Source organism: Pseudorca crassidens, chromosome 2, assembly GCF_039906515.1.
Source record: "Pseudorca crassidens isolate mPseCra1 chromosome 2, mPseCra1.hap1, whole genome shotgun sequence".
Classification (NCBI taxonomy): Eukaryota; Metazoa; Chordata; class Mammalia; order Artiodactyla; family Delphinidae; genus Pseudorca; species Pseudorca crassidens.
In genome coordinates, this window is record NC_090297.1 from 158,057,478 (window position 1) to 158,079,173 (window position 21,696).

The 21,696-nt window shown below is 37.0% G+C and overlaps 1 protein-coding gene across 11 annotated transcripts in view; it reads left to right on the forward strand.

Annotated features, from left to right (window-relative positions):
- SDCCAG8 (SHH signaling and ciliogenesis regulator SDCCAG8) overlaps nucleotides 1-21,696 on the forward strand; it is a 265,774-nt gene that overhangs the window by 148,143 nt on the left and 95,935 nt on the right. For 9 of the 11 annotated variants that reach the window (XR_010941421.1, XM_067729496.1, XM_067729494.1 and 6 more), the window contains one exon: nucleotides 21,377-21,504. Coding sequence is in view for 9 of the 11 variants with exons in the window: in XM_067729496.1 (XP_067585597.1) it covers nucleotides 21,377-21,504 (128 nt within the window). In the remaining 2 variants the exon portion in view is untranslated. Of the gene's footprint in view, nucleotides 1-13,096; nucleotides 13,349-21,376; nucleotides 21,505-21,696 lie in introns of those variants that run through there. The other 2 variants (XR_010941422.1, XM_067729495.1) reach the window with 2 other exon arrangements.

A 21,696-nucleotide genomic window follows, 5' to 3' on the forward strand; every position in this document is an offset into this window, starting at 1 on the left:
TCATATGTTTGCTTTTCATTAAATTCAGGAATGGTTCCGACTATGTTGTTGTGATTCAGTCAACATTTATTCCTATCTGTTTTTCATATACAAAGGCTTAGGGATGCCAGAAAATAAACTGTTAACGGAGAATTAACTTCTTTGGCATGCTTTCATACTTATCTTCCAAATTAAAGAAAATGAAATGGGCAGAAACAGAGTGTAGATTACCTCCTTTTTGTCAAAAATGGTGGGAATTTGAAAATTAATAATAAAAAAGGGAACAGATGCAGTAACATGCCAGAGGGAGATTAATGTGGAGAGTAAAATCTGTGAGCAACAAAACTGAAGCAAACTGAATCAGTGGGAGGTGGTTGTACAATCAAAATCAGGATAAAAGAGAAATTACAAACAACCCTGCACTTGTCAAAGTAGTAGTAATGAAATCCTGACTCTGCCAGCAGTGAGAACCTGTGTTAGCACTTTGGGGTAAGGATGGTAGCCGGGTGCCAGGTAGGAGGGCAGTGTTAGGTTGCTGGGCAGCAGCCATCTTGTGTAGAACAGATGGCACCGAAAGCTGGCAGGGGAGGGGCTCCTTAGCAGAACTAATCAGACAGTAACAGATAGGGCAGCTGGGAAGACTGACCACAGAGAGGGAGTCTGCGGGGTAGCCGAGTGCCATGATGTTTGCAGTGGTGTGCCCATTGGTCTGAGATAAGACCTTGCAATGTCTTTCCCATCTAAGGAAGAACTGAAACTTTTGTTCAAAAAGAAAAATTGAGTTGAATTGCATCACAGTTGGGGGTGGGGTGGGTATCAGGGTAGAGACTGAGAAAGGAAGAATTGTCCATCTCGGAATTGTCGTGTGAGTTTTCAGTCCCAGTTTTCATGGAACTTTGATTTTTGCAGTTTGTACGTTTCTGCCGTCCTAATGTGTATAGTGTGGCACATGGAATGATCACTTTATATATTTTATGCATCAAAGAGTTTGCAGTATCAAAGCTATAGTTAAAATTAGCGAAGACTTTTTGATATGATTTCTACCACGTCTTTCACAAATGAAAACCAAAAGCAATCATACAATACATGCATTTGTGCTTAATAATGTCTCATAACCTGATTTAAGCCATGCTTGATTCAGAGCCACTTGCCCTTCTTTTTTCCCCCGTGTAACTGTGGATTGAACATCAAAATGTAAGCATAATTCAGAACCTAAAACCTTAAAACAAAAATCAAATTAAGTCATTCTGAAAGAAATGGAAGAGAAAACTGACTTACTAAATTTAATAACTTATTAAGGAGTCATGTTTTTTTAAATATAGAAGTGGGACATTCATGCTAAAACTATTACTTTAACAAAGAAATCCAGATCGCCTACATCTGTTTTTGAACTAGTATATTTCTTTTTTCACAGAAGGTTTGTAGCTTGGCTCAATTTATTCATTTTGAAGGGGGAAGGGAAACATTACCAGGATTTGAAATAGGTGGTATAACATAGCCATATGCTATTTATGCAGCAGTTTCTGCAATAAATCTAATTTGGTGCTGTCAAAAAATTAGACTTATTTGATATAGCAGCACATTAGTAAATGATTGTGACAGATTTAAAGTTGTCATTTAGTCTCTTCTTACTCTTTAACAGAATCTTGCAAATCTGTTTTTCCCCCTTGATCAACTCTATGAAAATGTCTCAGTTCTTTGTCCTGCAGTCCTGCAAATATTTCCACATCTGAAAGAAGGTCTTGCCTTAAGGTAATTGAGGAAGGGGGTGGAAGAATGAATATCCTCTGGTATTAAAAGACTTCATGAATATATAGGCAGAAAAACCAATAAACCAGAGGAAAATAATAGTATTTTCATCATTTTCAGTTCTTAGAAAAGCAGAACTATTAGTCTCATTCAGAATGTAGATAAATTAAGGTCAGTTCTTTATTAAGGAGTTTAAATATTTTACCTTCCATCCTACATCCCTATGCTGTTTTAGGAAAACTGATGTTAAAGAATGTGAATGACATCAGCTCTTGGTCTTTACCTGGCAGTACCCTTAGAAACGGCTTTCCTGTTCTCTAGTGCAACGCGGCAACATTGCTTCAATGCCTCTTTATTTTTTCTGTAAAATTTGTGTTTCCCGTGTTGGTAGCAAACTATCTAAAACTTTTTCCTAGTGTTTTCTATTTAAAAGATAAAATAAGCATGTTATACATTAAGCAAATTAACATTAACAGTAGTCTTTGAATTCCTTAAATTAGCTCATTTGTAAAAGTAATCGTAGTATTATTTCCCTGTTCTTTTTCTTACGTATTTATGGAGGGGAGAAGTGTATGTGTGTGTGTGTGTGTGTGTGTGTGTGTGTGTGTGCGTGCGCATTCATGCATCTGTGTGTGACTATCAGTGATGTTAAACTGAGTGGTTTTTATTTATGTTCTTATTATACAAATTTCCAAAACAAGCCTACTACTGCGTTTTTCAAATGCAATTTGCTAAAAATGAACAGTTCCTTCACGGTAATTTAAGCAGCCTCTATTAAACTAGCATTTTGCTAATACTTCTTTCTTTTATATAGCAAATCAGACCGTAGAAGTGATCAAATTAGCAGTATTCTTTCCATGCTATTCAGAAGCAGGGATCCAGGTAACCAAACTACAGTCAAAGCACAGATTACACTAAAGGGAAAAAATACCCGGAACAGTGTTAACAAACTTGCTGGGTAAATTAGATATTATTTTTGAATTTTTTTCCACATAAAATGGAATTATTTAGAAATCATGTTTTAGGAAGATGAAAGAGAAAGCACCTCTTAGAATTCATATTTTGTGTTCAAAATCCATATATTAAATTATATTATATATATTAGCTAAGAGTGATTTATAGGATATAGAGTATTTTGGAGATTAGTAATAAAATTGAAATTAGAGCTAAAAAAGAATGTCTTTGTACTTGGATTTTAAGCTATCATTTTTTGGTTTTTGTTTTTACTTTTATGTTTAGTATTACAATAATTTTCTTAAAATGCATCTGAAAAATTTCTCTCACAAAGTCTTTTTAAATAAATTACATTTAATCAGTCCAAACCTAAGATTCAAATTTTAAATTGCGTGTTTTTAGACTCTTTTTATTAATAAAACCTGCTTTCAATTATGTGGCAGTAAAAAAATGTTTAATTATCTTTTCTAAAAATAATATAGAAAAGTTTACAGACCTGATTAATTTTACTTCATAAAAGCACATGCAGTAAGATTAAATCTTGGGGTAATTCTTCCAAATTATAAAAGCAACATTGTGAACAAAGTGCCTTTTAGCTTTACATTTGTAACAGTGCTTTGTTTAAAATATATTTTCTCCTAAAAAGTGATCTTCCTTTTTCTTATAAGAAATTTGAGTCAAGTCATTGCTTTGCCTTTTTCCTGAAGAATATAGTTGTCTAAGAGTGGTGAATAATTCAACATAAAGTAATTTCATGTTCAATTTATGAAGGTAGGGTAAGTACTTGATAGCTGTAGATGACACAGAGTAAATTTAATTGAGAGTATCATTTTCACCTGATTCCTATGCGTTCATTTCTTTCACAAAACTGGCCTATTGATACAACTGCATTTCTTTAGGTAGATGATGTGTTTGTTTGGCAACATATATCTGAGTATTATTTAAGCAGAATTGTTTATTTTTTAAATGATGGAATTTAAAATATACATGAATTGATTTGTATATCATGGGTTAAGGTTTTCAAAGCAGTAGTGGAGCTGTGTGTTAATATATAGCTTATAATTGAAATGGTACATATTTGTACATTTTAAGCATTTCAGTGTAAAATTTCTTAATTGGAATACTCTTTCCCTTGGCTAATTCATTAGTGAAAATATTTATTCCTCAAGTTAATGCTATATAGTATGAAGCAATTTTTACATAGTGTAAACTTGTTTATGATATTTTGATTTCACTTTAAAACTTTTATTTTGCTTCTTATACATATAGTTCATACTTGATATAATAAGAAGTGCAGACACACATGAAGGGAATACATATCAGCTGTCTGGTTTTACAAATGATCATTAAAACACTATGTCTTACTACTTTGACTCCAAATTATTGTCTTCCCGAACCCAAAAGTAATTTTCACAAGTACATTACACAGCAGAACTTCATCTTCTGCTGGTTAGCGGTAGAGGATTTAAATCCATACCGACAGTTCATTTGACAATGACCTTGAGGGGCTTTGCTTCTTGAAGAAGAAAGCAGAAGCTTGCGGTAAACAAAGTTCACTTCTGACAGATGGATTGAATGACAGAAAGGTTGCGAGTGCCAGAATAGCCCTGGCAGAGGAGGAAATGTTCAGTGGAATCCAACAGGAGAGGAGGTGTGAACAGGTGCAGGGTTGCTGACGGAAGGGGAACCAGATGGAAGGAGCCAGAGCCAGTTTATTTAAAGGAAAAGGCAGAAAACATTGAAAGGCTGTGCGATCAGTGGCTAAAAGTGTTCATAGAGGAAGGTAAAAATTCACAAAGCAAAACTGCACAGTGGGGTAGCTAACACTTAGCATAATGGTAGTAATTTGTGAGTTTAGTTTGGAAGTTGCAATTGAAATACATTCATCTTGGCTCTTGACACCATCAAGTATAGATATTTGAAAGTTGTTTATTTTTTTTAAGTTTCTAAGCTTTTTTTATCCATCCATTAATTTAATTTTTTCCAGCCAGAAGCTCCGTTATGATAATACTAAAATTGTGTCGTCAGCTAGGAAAGGAAAAAAAATTTAAAGTGAAGATTAACATTCCATTCAAATTTATCTGGTGATGCCTCAGTTTTGTTCACATATGGGAAGCAAATGCACGCACTGTTGGGTGACATCTGTAATATCTAAGAAATTTGCAATGTTAAAATAGATGCCGTTGGTTGCTTTTGTTGTTTTAAGTCTCTGTTCATTTTTTGAAGTCCGGTTTGATTGTTTCAGTTGGAATAATGCTCTCTGAAATATATGTTTACCCGCTATGATCTTCAGGTTAATTTCTGTTGCTGAGATTGCCCTGATTTTCATTGACTTTCAGTGACCTGCCTTTAGGCAGACACCTGCAAATTAGGTATCATTTACAATAGGAACAGTTTACAGCGGGGCTAAGAAGGAGGACTTTTAAAAAAATTTTCTTAGACCTATGAAAATGAAACCTTCTCTCTGCAAACTAAAGACATCTTGCTAATCATCTGTCTGGTCACATCATGCATGCCGTTTATGCGGGCCCTTGTCTTCCACTCTTGTCCTTGAAAAGTTCCTGTTACATTACTGATAAAAAGATGCCAATAGAGGAGGAGCTGTTATAAAGCAATCACTAGGAAAAACAATGAAGATGCACAATTATTTTGGGATTTTAAAGATCTAATAATTTATTCACAAGAGTTTCTGCATTCTCCTCACAAAGATTAAACACTCAGAGTAAATTCAATGAGCACTGCATTCACATTCCCCATCTCAGAGCAGCCTAGATCAAATAGATTACATTTGATTAGGGCAGGGTGCTTTGGGACATTCTGATTTTAGAGAAAATGTCTATGATCCATGGCATGCTTTTGTCTGTAAAGAGAAGAACTGAAATTTAATTAGCAGTTATAGAAGATGTACGCTTATATTGTTTGTAGAGATCAACACTTCTGGTCACTTTAAAGACTGGATGAGGCTACATACAACTATACATTTGAAGGGAAAATAGTTGTGTCTTCTAATAAAAGGAAATTGATAACCTGATTTTTAAAAATCAGCTCTAAAATGTGCTTTTTTCCCCCAACCCGTCAAGAAGTTTTCACCTAATAGATACTCTTATTAATCTAAAATTTTACATAAAATTGATTAGAACATACTTGCTTTCACTGTAATATACTGATTTTGCCATCTCTTCTATCATAGTTACTAAACACTTTTTTATAGTAATGTTCATAGCATGGTGCTGCTGTATAAAATAATACCATGAAACTCACTTGAATTATGGGATTCAAACTGAAAGGTAGTGAACAGAAACTGCAACAATTAGTGTCATCATCTGATGCTCATACTGCAAATTAAATTGCAAGCTCTTTATAGGTAAAACTAATAGCTTTCCAGAAATATGTAAACTTAGTTGTACCCAGCTTAGTGTCTTACATCATAGGGGTCTTGAATTGTTTTTGAATGAAGGGATAAGGGTTGATTGCAGTTAAAGAGGCATTCATTCAACATTTATTGAGTGCGTGTTCTATTCCAGCTGTAGAGGGAGCATCTAGGCACTAAAATTTTTAAATGAAGACAGCAGGATTCTTCTTTATAGTTATCCTACAACCTAGTGGACAAGGTTTATGTGACTACATACTTTGTGTGTGTGTGTGTGTGTGTGTGTGTGTGTGTGTGTAAAATCTAGAAAACAGTGTATTTAGATTTATAAACTGTCCTGAACTGAAGATCATCTTAAATGAATGAATTAATGAAACTCCCATGTAGGCCAATACTCATTATAATATGTGAGAACTGAGATGCAGAGAAGTTCAGTGACGTGCCCAAGGTCAACAGTCATTTAGTGGAAGTTAACCTAGAATCTCCATCTCCTTGCTCCTGGTCTAGTGCTTTTCCCTGCATTCCACATACTACTACTTTGTATTCATTGATAATATGACTAATCTGAATAAACACATTAAAATCTTTCTGTAGAAATTTCACACAACCTGTTGCTGAAAGGGAAAATAATTTTCTTTTTGGACTCGGGCGCATGGTTATTGGTTCTTGAAACAAAAAAGCAAAGAGGTTTAGCTTACAAACAAAAATTACTGCTTCTTGGAACACTCCTCCTGGGGGTAGTGGTAAAGGTAGCTCCCTGGACACACTGCTTACTCCATGATGAGCACATTACTCACATGAACTCAATCTCCATGCAACCCTTCCAGGTGGATGCTGCCATGAGCCCCATTTTACAGATAAGAAAACCGAGGTGTCTGCAGATTAATACCTTGGCCAAGGTCACAGCACCACCAAGTGGTGGAGTTGGGATTCAAGCCTAGGCAGTTAGGCTCCAGAATAAGGTTTTATCCATTGTACTATCTGCCTCTGATGGTGGTGGATGGTGTGAAAATATTCCTTTTGGAAAGTCGAATTAAATAGGGTTCTTGACAGTAGGGCTTCTCAGAGATTTTAATATGCTAACACACAGTATGACTTTCTTTAGAAAGAAATTTAGTTTTCAGTATTTCAGTCAAATTTATATGCCTTAGCGAAACTTTTCTGTTAAATCTTCACATACCTCCCAGGAATCAGGTTTTGGGGAATACACAAAATTAAATTATTTAAATTGTTTGTTTTCTTATCTCATCTGTGCCTCCGGAACTTCAGTCTCTGCCCCCACCTCCCACTTCACTTTCATTCACAAAGAGAGCAGGGAGGTAAGTAACTTTCACTTTAGGTGTAATCAGTGCTCTGAAATGGAAGTGAGAGAGGGGGAACATCTTTGACCGTTACTTGAACAATTAGCTGTGCCAGAGTGACATTACAGCAAGTTCTTCCATATCTGCTGTTCCAACTTTGCCTTTATATGTTAACAGTTCTGGAAAATAAATTTGACAATTAGATAACTTGATGCCAGTCAGCTAATTACATTTATGTACCTTTCAAAGCTTGATTCTTAGAATAAGATTTTTTAGAATAAAACATTATGGGTACTTTTGGGTATAAATTATTTTAAACAATCTTCTGCTAAGGATTATTGGCACAGATTTAAAGTATGGGACCCTAAGTCAAACTCTGCAGTAGATTTCATTCTCCTTCCATTCATGGCATACTGATATTCCTCCCTTCTGTGTGTATCCTTTACTGTATTCTGAAGAAATGCAGCAACTCATGGGCAGTAAGCTCTAGAAATTAAGAAGTTTAGCACTCATAATGTGTTAATGTTTCTATAAATACACTTGGAGGTGCCCATAATTTATAAATATTTCAAGTGAGATTTTCTATAAAGAACGACTTTGTAATGATAATGATGAGTGGAATTGTGATTCTCATGAGGGCTTACTATGTGTGGTCCTGGCTTTCCCACTCATTCTCCTTTCCGGATCCTTGAATTACATTTCTCTCAACAAATAAATTCCACCAATGTTTCTAGAGGTTTGAAACCATTCAGCAGCTTATTTGTATTTCATAAAATGGAGATAATGTTTTGCAATAAGTAAAAACTACCAAGACAACAGATTAACTCACCAGGCAGTAGGATAATTTATTAAAAACTGGTTGACAGATTGATTGACTAACTAATACTCTCGATAGACTTTGAAACTGTTAGTTTCTTACTAGAAACAAAGAATGAATGATATGAGGATGATTGCTGAAGATTCAGGAAAGAAATCTGTGGGAGGGCGGATCGTAGAGAATCTGCTATTTCCCATTTAACAATTATAGAGAGACTATTAAATGATCAATATTTTCCAACTATATGCACATTAACTTATTAGGAGCCTACAATCCATGTATATAACTGGACATTTTTCTATAATTTGCCAGCTTGGCTGTATGGAATAATTTTTTAATATGCTTTATAATTTAATTTTAAATATGAATATGTATTTTGGGAGTTGCTTCAAACCAAATCTGATTTACAAAAAAAAAAAAGCTTGTATTGCTTACATTTGTATAATACGGTGACTACTTCAGCTTTAGCTTTTCTTAGTTTTCTATTAGAATTCTTCTTTGTTTCTCCTTTTCAAGTAATGGTGACTGGCTGATGCAAATGAGAAATTTATCAAGATAAGAAAATGTTATTTTAATAGTTTTGGCTTTTTTATAAGAATTATGAGATTTTGTATCTTTGTGAGACATTTAGAGTTAGCAGTGTTTGGCAACATGGTTATTTTGATTTATGGAACATCAAGATTAAAAATGATGCTCTGCTTTAGGGAGGGAGAAAAGGAGTTATGCTCAAATCAGCACTGTCCAGTAGAAATATGGGAGCCACGAAATGCAAACCACATATTCAGTTTAAAATTTCCAGATAACCATATTTAAAAAGAAACAAGTGAAATTAATTTTAACAACATAGTATACTTAACCCAATATATAGAAAATGGTACCTTTTCAACATGTAATCGATACAAATTAATTAGATATATTTTACTTTTTTTTCTAATTCTTCACAGCAGTCCAGACTTGAGGCATGTCTCTCTTCAAACTAGCCACATTTCAAGTACTCAGTAGCCACATGTGGCCAGTGGCTGCCGTACACGCCACTGTAGCCCTAGACCTTTTGTTCCTCAGTTTTCCTGGCTTTCCCACAATGCCCACTGTAGATGCAGTCATAAACCCTAAAGTCGATTTCTACAATAATTGGAATCATTCTGTACAAGTAAGAAAATCATGTCAGCTTTTTAATTTAAAGCTGGTAGCCAGGACTAACTTTGGTTAATTTTTTTCTGAGGAACTGTCACTTTGAGGGGAGGAGGAGGATAGAGAAAGCAGCTGAAGTGTTTACTGTACCAGCAGCAAATTACAATAAGTTCTTCCATATCTTACTGTCCTGTCTTTACCTTTACATGTTAAGAGCTATGGAAAGTAAATTTGACAAATAATTAGATGCCAGTCCATTAGTTGAATTTAGCCACCTTTCAAATGATGATCTGGGATGGACATTGCTGGTTGCTTTATGTAGACTATATCACATATTCTAATAATATCATTTTATTAAATGATAAAATAAGCCTTAGGCTGAAGTTCCACTCTGGTGTCATGCAACTAGTACATAGTGGAGCCAGGGTTCAAATCTGGACTGTGTGTGTCCAAAGCCCAAGCTCGCATCCACTGTGCAATACCACCTCCCCCTATGTAGGTTTTATCAGTAAACTGAGGACATTTTTTATTCTTTCCTCAAGGTGTTTTGTCTTTGAGGTAATTATATTGATTGTTACACTTTGAGTAGTCATCTTTTGAGAAATAATAATGATAATAATAATGGCACTAATTGATATTTTTGAACACTTACAATGTGTCAGTACTATACTAAGTGTATTTTAATACAATATCATGCTAGTCTTATAAGGAGAGGTACCACTAACCCCATTTCACATTCGAGAAAACAGTGATAGGGTAAGTAACTCACTTAGGGTACACAGCTAGTAAGTGGAGGTATGGAGACTCTGATGCCCAGTCTGGCTGACACCAAAGTATGCACCCTTAATCCCTACCTCCTTGTGTACAAAGAATGACCAACCCAGCCCTGCTGGCAGTGAAGTTTACATACTCAGGGATAAAGGCCAAAAGTGCGACATTATTTTTAGACATATTTTAGGATTTTAATTGCTCATTTTCCTTTTCTTAGGGCACAAATTCTGCTGGTTTGGGTAGGCTCAAGACAGGCTGCCTCCCAGAAATGAATTTGAATATAAATAGATTTAGAATAAAGGTAAAAGCAGGTTCTCAGGAATAGAAAGGACAGTTCTGCAACTATAAGAATGATGAGGATGATGGCTTAGAAATGGCTTGAGGAAGAAGAAAATCCAACAAACACTTTAAGTTCCTGAAGCAGAGGAAACAGTTAAGGATGTAGATAAAAATAGTTACAAGCAAGTGTTAACAAGCCAAATAGAAATAATGTTAAATCATGAAATGACTAAAAGGAAAAATGTTTTGATGAGGAAAATGACCTAATTACTGTGACAAGAACAATGATTTTCTTATTTAGAAGAGTGAGAATTATACTGGAGTTAAGAATCTGAAAACTTGGCCTCAGGTCAGTTTTTTTCTTCCATAAGCGTAGTATTTTTCAGCCCCAGAGGTTTGTGCAACAATGGAGAGGTTATAGAGATCTTAATCAAGCTTTAAAAATGAACTGTGTTTTTGTTATCAAGCCAAGGTCAGTCAGCAGATCACAGTCCTAATTTCTTTGTACAAACATACTGGGTGGTTGACCAAAGGCCATCACGTTAGAACAATGAAAACCCTGCTGTCTTTCTTACAGAACTTCCCTACTTCCTCAGATGTAGACTTCTGGTAAATTCAGCCATTTGACACATAGCCATAAACTGAGATATAAATTTAAAAGTACTTTTAAGAAGCAAATAACTATCACAAAGCCCTTGCACTTTTCTGTGTAGGATCAGTGGAACTATCCTAAGCATCAGTTTTATATATTAAAAAAAAATTGAAACATAACAAAGCAAAAAACATGTCAGCAAATCATAGCAAACCAATCAATAAAAAAAAATTATAAGAAGCAGATTAGTGCTTCTGTATGCTTTCTGTTTTGTTAGAATAGCACCTGAGACTTTCCATGCAACAAATCGTATCGAGTGTCTGCTGTTTCCAGTCACTATGGTAGATACCTGAAGATACAACAATGAGCAGTGATTCCTAGGAGCTTCCTAGCAAAGGGAATGCAGCTGCAAGCAGGCATTATGAACCTTTATTTTGAAGAGTTTGTTATATTTGGTGTATTTGCTTAAGGAAGCAGAGATGTAATATATTTTAGATATTTCTACTGCAAATGGTCAGATTTGTATGGGTCTAACACCTGGAAAATTCTCTCTCGTGGAACAGCTCATCTCCCAACATTCCAGATAAATGAAGCATTACTCTGTTATGCTTGAGAAATGAGACATTATGACATGTATTTCATAATTGTAACTCTTACTATTATAGCATATTTCTGAATAAATTTAATAGCCACAAAGTAATCAACATGTTCCCCATTTAAAAATGGATCCTAGAAATTAATTCCAAAACATTTTAATAATAGAATATAAACTCTTTCAGTCAATTGTACTACAATTTGACAGTGATGCAGATCCATTGAGAGGTTACAGAAATGCCATTATAATATATACTGATCCTACTGATGTCTAATTTGAAGTTACTCATCAGAAGGATTAATTAATTATTGGGAATATGTAGATAAACTGATATTTTTCAGAGAGGAAAGGCAAGAGCGGACCAATGTGATTAGTTTACACAGAAAAGTCAGAGATGGAAATATGAATATTTTGACAATATGAAGATGCAAAGGCAAAATCATGGTCTAATTTATTTCATGCAAAAGCATGCTTGTTCTTATTCTTTAGTCGTTAGAATTGGGCCCATGGTATTGTAAAATAGAATATAGGAGGGCCTAATATTCTCCCAGGAACTTTGATCGAGACAAGCACTTAATGCATCGGAGCCCTCTGAGCTACTTAAGAAATTTCAAGGCTGAAAATCCTGAAATGTGCATTTGATGGCTATTCAGTCTCAGTATCGATCTATGATATCTACTATATCTAAGAAACAATTACCAAAATTGCTCTTGCTATTGCTGTAGTAATAAGTGCTCTCCCTGCTTCTAATGTTGTCCCTTCCCCATCTGTTCCCCACACTGCAGCCAGAGTGATCTTTCTAAAGCTCGAGTGTGATCACAACACTCCCCTGCTTAAAACCCTACATTGGCTCCCTATTTCCCTGAGGATGAAGTCCTTAAAAATAGCTTCATGTTCTGGCTCCTGCCTACATCTCCAGTCTCATCTTTCTTCAGTCTCCCCTCCACCAACTGCTCGCTTCTACCCCACAACACATATATTCCACCCTCCACTCGTGCCAAAACTGTTTGCAGTTTTCCAAAGGCACCTGATTCTCTCTCTTCCCTGGGCCTTTGCACCAGTTGTCCACTTCACTTGTAACGATATTCCTCTCTTTCTTTATATGGCTAATGACTACTCATTTTAAGCCTCTAATATTTTAAGCTTCCTGAAATCCTCCCTCACTGTGCCTAGCTACTCCCCAACTCCTGTCCTATACACTCTATGATAGCAGGAATTTAGCTCCATTTTATTATTTACCTTACTATTTTAGTTGTTTTTTCTTGTCTGTTTTCTTCACTAGACCATGAACTCTTCGAGGGGATGGTCATGGTCTGTATCTTGTATACTGATGCATCCCCACACTTTTGTGCCTGGCACAAATTGGTGTTTAAGTATTTGTTGAATTGGATGAGCAATAGAATTTTACTAAACTCCTCATGTAAGGCAATGCCATGGAATGGAAAGGACACCAAACTTACTAGTAGCTGTGCAGTGTTGAGCAAATCTCTTCATTCTCTGAGCTTGAGATACTTCATCTATCAAACAAGAATATCTGCTCCATCTCCATGCCTTACAGAACTATTAAGAAGAATAAAGAGGGCTTCCCTGGTGGCTCAGTGGTTGAGAGTCCGCCTGCCGATGCAGGGGACACGGGTTCGGGCCCCGGTCCGGGAAGATCCCACATGCCGCGGAGCGTCTGGGCCCGTGAGCCATGGCCGCTGAGCCTGCGCGTCCGGAGCCTGTGCTCCGCAACGGGAGAGGCCACGACAGTGAGAGGCCCGCATACCGAGAAAAAAAAAAAAAAAAAAGAAGAATAAAGAGGTCAGTGCATCTGACTGTGCTTTGTAAAATAGAAAGCACAGGCACTGGAAGATGATGAGATGGTAAAAGTCTGTGGGTTTTGTCTTAAGTAAATGTGAGTTATTCAGGAGGTGTAATAGAAGCTGGCAATATAGAGTCTAGCACACATCCTTGGCCTTGAAGGTTAGAATCTTCAAATTATTTTGGAGATACTGTAAGAGAACATTTTTGGAGGGAAAAATATTCTTAGGAAAGTTTCTGTGAATTATTTACTTTCTTTTATGTTTATTCCTTTGAAAGAAGTTGACCTCCTTTGTTTCTGCTTCCTTTCCTAGAAGTGACTCACACTCTGATCTGATAACTCAACTTCCAACATTGTACTTAAAATTCTGATATACTTTGCGGGAAGAAAATAGAAATAATTTCCTGTAGGAAATATGTATAATGCCATGAAGTTTTTTGCATACTTGAGGAAGTAGAGATTACTGAATCCTAGCCGTCTTGTATTTTCCTTTCCCTATTTGTTTCATCCCTGTATTTCTACATTTGCTCAAATATGAGAACATAGTCCTTGTTAATAGTAAACAGGTACAGGATTTTGGTTCTTCTCAAACATGGAAGATATCATTCTCTCTACTAATTTTACTTTGTTTTTATTTTGTTGTTATTATCAATAACAATAATAAAATTAAATTAAATTATTGGCCAGAATAGAGATTATTTTATCCCATTCTCTTCTTCTAATCAGTAGGTAGGAGGATCCTTAAACCTGTAAGGATACTTAGTATTTTCTGTCCCTTAACAGTTGTTCATTCATTCATTCACTCGTTCATTCATTCATCAAATATTTGTTGACTGCACAACTGTATTCCACGCACCATTCCAGGCTCTTGGAATAAATTAGTGAGCAAAACAAAGGTCTCTATTCTTCAGGCACTTACATTCCAATTAAGATGTGCACGTCTTATCTTTCCTGGGAGTCTGTGATAAGCTTGAGGCAGGAGATGTATTTATGTGCCTTTTAATGTTTTTGCAAAAGTCAATATATTTCTTTAAGGAGGATACAACTAATTGATGGTGTCATTGTAGGAGGAAGTGTTCCAATAACATATGGGACAAATGGGAAAGGAGAATGAGGACTAGCTTGGGATTGGCTATCAAGATGGATAATATGGGTAGTAAATGACACACACACACACACACGGATAATTGAAATAAGACTCTTGTCATCCTTTATCTCATTTCTCTGCATCCCTGACAGAGTAAGATATTGAAGCATAGAGATTCATACTATGGACTTTAGATTCAGGTACGCCTGAATTTCCTGGCTATGTCCCTTAATAACTGGGGGACTTTGAACAAATTGTACACCCTCTCTAGACCTCAGTTTCCTCATTTATAAAGTGAGGATAATAAGAGAACCTACATCTTAGGGTTGTTTGAGATTAAATAAAAGAATACATGTAAAGAGCTTAGCTTATGCTAAACGTTAGTAAATAATAGATTACTAAAATTATTAACCCTTAAAATAGGCTTTTTTCCTGCCCTATTTTCAGGAAGAACCCCTGGATTAAAAGAATTAAGTTACTTGTTCATGATCACATAGGTAATCAGGAGGTAGATACTATACTTGGATCCTCTATCTCTGTGAGTTTTCTACTGTACCCCATTGCCTCTTTTTTTATTTTTTAATTTATTATTATTATTATTTTGTCTGCATTGGGTCTTCGTTGCTTTGTGGGGGCTTTCTCTAGTTGAGGCAAGCGAGGGCTACTCTTCGTTGAGGTGCGCAGGCTTCTCATTGCAATGGCTTCTCTTGTTGTGGAGCACAGGCTCTAGGCATGCGGGCTTCAGTAGTTGCAGCATGTGGGCTCAGTAGTTGTGGTGTACGGGCTTCAGTAGTTGTGGCGCACAGGCTTAGTTGCTCTGTGGCATGTGGGATCTTCCCGGACCCAGGATCGAACCCATGTCCCCTGCATTGGCAGGCAGATTCATAACCACTGTGCCACCGGGGAAGTCCCTCCATTGCCTCTTAAGATGTGGTTTTCCCAGAACACAAAGAGAATCAAGTGAAAAACGGTGTGTATGCTTTAAAAAAAAGCATTACTAGACAGACACTGCTACATATAAAACAGATGAAAACAAGGATTTACTGTATAGCACAGGGAAGTATATTCAATATCTTGTAATAACCTATAATGGAAAAGAATCTGAATCACTTGACTGTACACCTGAACTAACACAATATTGTAAATCAACTATAGTTCAATTTTTAAAAAAGCAAAACTAAAAGCTATAAGGAAATATTTAATTCTAGTTACTCATAGATTTGATTTCCACAGTAGATTAGCAACTTAGAAAGCACTTCTGTGTATACCAAGTTTGAGAAAATGAGTATGTTAAAGAATGGATTCCAAGTTTCTCACTGTGAGGAATAATGTTACACTTAGGGAAAAGGGAAGACTAGGTTCTATTGATGTTATTGGATTGGAATTAGAGACATCAATTTGAATGTGTATGTATACATTCACATAAAGATGTATAGACAAATATTCATATTTATATTTATATATTCATATTTATATTTATATATTCATATGTATATTCATATACTGGCTCTGTCTACTAAGGTGACCTAGAAGCCAAGACTTGTCAGTAACAATGAGTACCACCTAGGGACAGATCTTGATTTCTAAATACCATTCTCCACCAAAAGGCACAAGAGCTCCTTGAGCAAATGCTGATTCCAACACTGGTAAAGGACAGTACAAGATGAAACTGGAACATCTTAGGAATAGGAAGCCAAGAAGTGCACAAGAATAATAGATAATATCATATTATTAAAATAGGACCTGGTAGAAGTATTTACAATGAAAATTGGTAAACACTGCAAATGAGGGATACCCCCCAAATCAATTATTAAACATTTTCCAGCACACCAATCACATCAACCAAGTGATCAAAGATAGTATCACTATTATTGGGACAAGTGGACATCATGTTGTTGGTTTTTTTGTTTTTTTTTTTTTGCGGTACGCGGACCTCTCACTGTTGTGGCCTCTCCTGTTGCAGAGCACAGGCTCCGGACGCGCAGGCTCAGTGGCCATGGCTCACGGGCCCCGGACCGGGGCACGAACCTGTGTCCCCTGCATCGGCAGGTGGACTCTCAACCACTGTGCCACCAGGGAAGCCCAACATCATGTTTCTTAACTCACAATAGCACCCCGCACCTCCCTGCTGCTTCTCTCTGTAATTCCATCAAGAATGGCTCTCAGCTAGTAAGTGTGTTATAAATGGTCTCATACATTTTGTTACACCAATATGCTACTGTCACAAAGCTCTCTATATTTTACTTTAAAAAGGAAACACCTTTTAACCAAAAGGGTTGTATGTCTAATACTAGCATTTCAGTCACTAGTAAAAAGGTGAATAGAAACGTGGCGGACAGGATTGGTGCCTCAAATCACTGGCAACACCACGTCCTTGTCCTCAGGTTAGACTTGAGGCTTTCATCATTTCCGTGCCGCACTCACTGGTGAATTTTAGGATCATCAGAAACTTTTAGTCCTTTAATGTAGTAGTAAAATTTTAAATGTACTTAAAAAAATCTAATTAATCATCTTTGCTCTATGACATGTATTTTTCTAAATAGCAAGATTTAAAATAATAAATGATATGGAAAAGTTGAGGATTAGAAATGTATAGTTAATTCTTCAATCCCATTTTTTAAATGGGATGGTAAATGACATTTTAGAAAATATAATCAACCAGAATTATAATCGGAAAAAAGGAGAGACTAAACCTCAGTGTGTGCTTAGTCTGTGTTTGAGGCCTACCCAGTACTTGTTCCCTCCTTTTAACTCTCAATTGTTATCAAGTAAACATCGACATGGCCCACACGCCCATGTGTTGCCACAGGTGATGTGGATAACTTGGAGAAAAAGGTGGATGTTCCTATTCTAATACGTTTGCTCCTTTTTAAAGTCAGCTCTACTGAGGTAAATTTAAATATAATAAAAATCACCAATTTTGAGTTTGCAATTAAATGTGTTTTGACAAATGTACATAGTTACAGAACCATCATAACCATGATATAGAACATTTCTATCAACCCCAAAGTTCCCTCATGCCCATTCCCTACCTCCAGGTCCTGGAAACACTGACCAGTCACTCTATTGTTTACTTTTCTAGAATTTCATGTAAATGAAATCATAAAATATGTCTTTGGTACCTGGCTTCTTTAAGCATACTGTCTTTGAGATTTACCTAGGTGTCATATGTAACAATAGCCTTTTATTACTATTTTATTACTACTATTGCTAGTATTCCATTGTAAGGCTATACCACGATTTGTTTATCTATTTAGCAGTTAATGGATATTTAGGTTGTTTCCAGGTTTTAGCTATTATGAATACATCTTTCAGCCTTATTTTAATAACAACCAAGAAATTCTTCTTTACTGCCATTGCTTTTATTCCAATTTGTAAAATATGGTAACTATAAGTTTGGTTAAGTGAGATCATCAATATTTTGAGTAAGAACTGAATGAAAACCATGTGGGGAAGCCTGGCCCAGCTATCCTTTACAAGGCTCTCACACCCGGCTGGAATTGACTTATTTTTCTATGCTTTAGTAGTTTTATTCCCTAGTACCTTTCTTGTGGTATATTTCACCTTTTACCTTCTGTGTTGGCCATTTTGAATCCCCTATTGGGACAATGACTATGCCATATTTATGTATCTTTGTTTGACCTGTGCCTAACAGAGTGTCTTTCAGAGTTATGTTAAATATTAAATGAATTGGTTTGGATTCTTCTCTGATCACTTCCTTGGATAACTAAGTGATTTTTATTAATTCTTTCAACCCATTATTGCATTACCTGTAGGGTGTTATAAAATACGTTTCCTAAATCAAAATATTGCAAATCCCACCTCTGCCTTTACAGCATTTACAGTAACCTTTGAGCAGATTTCTAATTCTTTATGACCCTCCTTTTTTTTCTTTTTCCAACTATAATGTGAGAGGATTTGATTAAACAAATTTGAGATTCCTTCTCAGTTCTAAAATGTTAAGGTTTTATAAAAAACCTGCTAAGTCAGAAAGAACCTGCAAGGTGAGAGGGCAACATAGAAGGAAAGGGGTATATAAAGAAGGTAGGAAAGCAAAAATATGTCGCGTTTTTATGCAATTGAAAATGAAATGTGTAGTTTCTTTAACAGAGTAAAAGTTGGGCAAGGATTCAAGAAACAAAAGTTGATGTGTAACAACATTTGTTGGTAGAACATTCTTTTAAATTGTTTTATAAGGAGAACTACAATAAGACAGTAGTCCTTTTCTCTAGTAAAGTTAGGAGATCAGTAATTAGGTTCCTCATTCTGAAAATTACTGGTGAGACTGGCAGCCCCTTTGTGTAAGTGAACCATAAACCCCAGTTTACAAAGGGTAGTCCTAGTTATGACTGTTTGTCTTGGTATAATTACTTATTATTAATTATTAATAATGCCCGTTTTCACTCTCAAATGGGTATTGGTTTTGAACAATGCATTTTTTGGTCACCTGATTACTGGGGATCTCAGAGTCCTAGGTCTCCCAACCTATATCCCCTGCTCTAGCTAGGGTTCTGTCTCGGGGATGGTTACTCAGTGAAAGAATCTGCAGTGCTCTCTTCAAGCTAACCCCTTCAGCGGCAGCATCTCCATCTGGCAACACCATTAGAGCCGTTCTCTTCCATACACTCTTCTCTCTTTTTTTTCATGTCTGGAAAGTTTTTGCCTCCTCATATAAGACTTGAGCAGATTCTGCAGCTTCACTTAAAGACTGCAGCCTTCTTTCCCCTATGGCAAGTATATAAGAACATCCGTTCATTAAACATTCACTGCCCGCTTCCTGTGTGCCATGTACTGAGCTGGGCTCATGGTATAGAGAGACAAAGATGGCAGAAAGGGACAGACAAGTAAACCAATAACCAAAGTGTGATAAATGCTATCTTCGTAGGATGCATATATACACAACATATACTGATGTCACTGTAGAAAGAACAGTTAATTTAGGAGAGAGGGGAAAGAGAGGAGGGGAATTTTGAGCAGGTCCTAAAGGAGCAGTATACATTGAGCAGGGGTGACGGGTTGGTGGGAGGCAGAGAGGGGTGAGGTGGGCGGGGGGAAAAAACATCCCAGCAAAACGCAGAGACGGGCTTCCCTGGTGGCGCAGTGGTTGAGAGTCCGCCTGCCGATGCAGGGGACACGGGTTCGTGCCCCGGTCTGGGAAGATCCCACATGCCGTGGAGTGGCTGGGCCTGTGAGCCATGGCCACTGAGCCTGCGCTCCGCAACGGGAGAGGCCACAACAATGAGAGGCCCGCATACTGCAAAAAAAAACAAACAAACAAACAAACAAAAAACCCGCAGAGACATGTGCAGCTTTCCATGGCCAGAAAATATGTGGAATGACTGGGGAGGCAAAAAGTGGCCTCGACGGACCATCCATGTGTTGCTGTATACCAGTTTGGAACTGAGTGTGAGGCAAGACCTTGGAGCAAGTCCACGGGGTGTTGTTACTAGAAGTACCAGAAGGGACCTTATTTCACATTTAGCGTGGCCCTCTGATGATCCATTTGATTGAGGTGTGGGTGTATTTTCATTTTGGAATTTTGTACTACAATATTACCACATTCATTGACCTATTACAATACAAACTTTCCTTATGTTGCTTTATGATTAGAAGCCAGTGATTTGAAGTTCCACAGCAGTACATAGACTAGTAGTGATAGCTTTATGGAATTGTTTATTTTTAGTTTGGCAAGACAAGACAGTAAATATCTCAATTAGTAAAGTAAAGCAGCATGGATGAGAAATGCCCACAAGAAGATTAGGAGTTAGAAATAACTAAGCCAGTTAATTGAAGGAAACTTTTATATCACTTACCCATATTTAGAGAATAAAGAACCAACCTAATGTGTGTATGTGTGAGTGTGTGTGTGTTTGTGTGTATGTGTGTGTGCTCACACACATTGTCATTATCCACAGTGGTGCCAGTGATGAGGTCCTTTGCATTCTTCAGGTTCTAATTGTTTAGGAAGTTTCTCTCTTTAGGAGCCACTGTGATTGGATATTGACTCATCCACTGGTCAGTAGCCAGTCACAGTGGGGTGAGATACATCGTCTTTGACTACAGAAGCTCCTCATCCTGCAGTTTCCTTCAGTGTGACCCAAAAGGGATCTTATTATGAAGTGCTGGGAGAAGTTTTTTATTTTCATATTTATATCCACATTACATGGCCTAATGTGTGAAAATATTTAATGAAAACATGCATGTGGTACTGCAGAATCATTTACTTGCCTCCAGATAGAATCTCCTACATTATATTTGAGATTCCGTTTTAAGCTTGGGAGGAAAAGCAGAGGTGATCTACAAAACTTAGTTTCAAGAATTTAAGTTTTGGGTGTATTGAGTCATGCTCTTCCTGTAACTTCAGGATCTTTAGGAAATATTGACCATTCAAAAGAAAAAAGATGGGCTTCCCTGGTGGCGCAGTGGTTGAGAGTCTGCCTGCCGATGCAGGGGACACGGGTTTGTGCCCCGGTCCGGGAAGATCCCACATGCCGCGGAGCGGCTGGGCTCGTGAGCCATGGCTGCTGAGCCTGCGCCTCCGGAGCCTGTGCTCCGCAACGGGAGAGGCCACAATAGTGAGAGGACCGTGTACCGCAAAAAAAAAAAAAAAAAAAAAAAAGATTAATTGGCGGTACGTAACATTGAGAATATTATAGAGAACGGTGTTTGTGTTTTAAAGTTACAAAATAGCATTATTCAGCTGTCATGATTTTTTGATTTTTAAAGTTGCTTACTTTAGTCAATTTAGATTTATGGCAAGTATTTAACATTGTATGAAAGGTCCTTTGGAGTTTCTGCCTAAAGTAAGGGGGAGTCTGTAGAAAGACTGTTGTCTACTTATGCTTAACAATTTACTACGTATCAGCTCTCTGTGGTCTGTAGGGGAAATGATGGGGATTAGTGCATCTGTAGTTTAAATTTCTGTCTGTCTCCTCTCTGCCTTGTAGGCTGGAAAAAGATAGCATTCAGCAGAGCTTTAGCAACGATGCAAAGGCCCAAGCCCTTCAGGCCCAGCAAAGAGAGCAGGAGCTGACACAGAAGATACAGCAAATGGAGGCCCAGCATGACAAAACTGGTAGGTGGTAGGGAAAGATTAGAGCCTGGGCACTTGCTCACAAGCCAGGCCCACGCCTTACTGTGAAATGACATCAGGAACACCTGTAACCTTTGGCTGGCCGAAGGGAGCAGATGCTAACTACACCGGAGATTCCGAATTACATATTAGTTAGCGTTTAAAAGAGAAAATGGAAAGTATTGCCCACTGTCT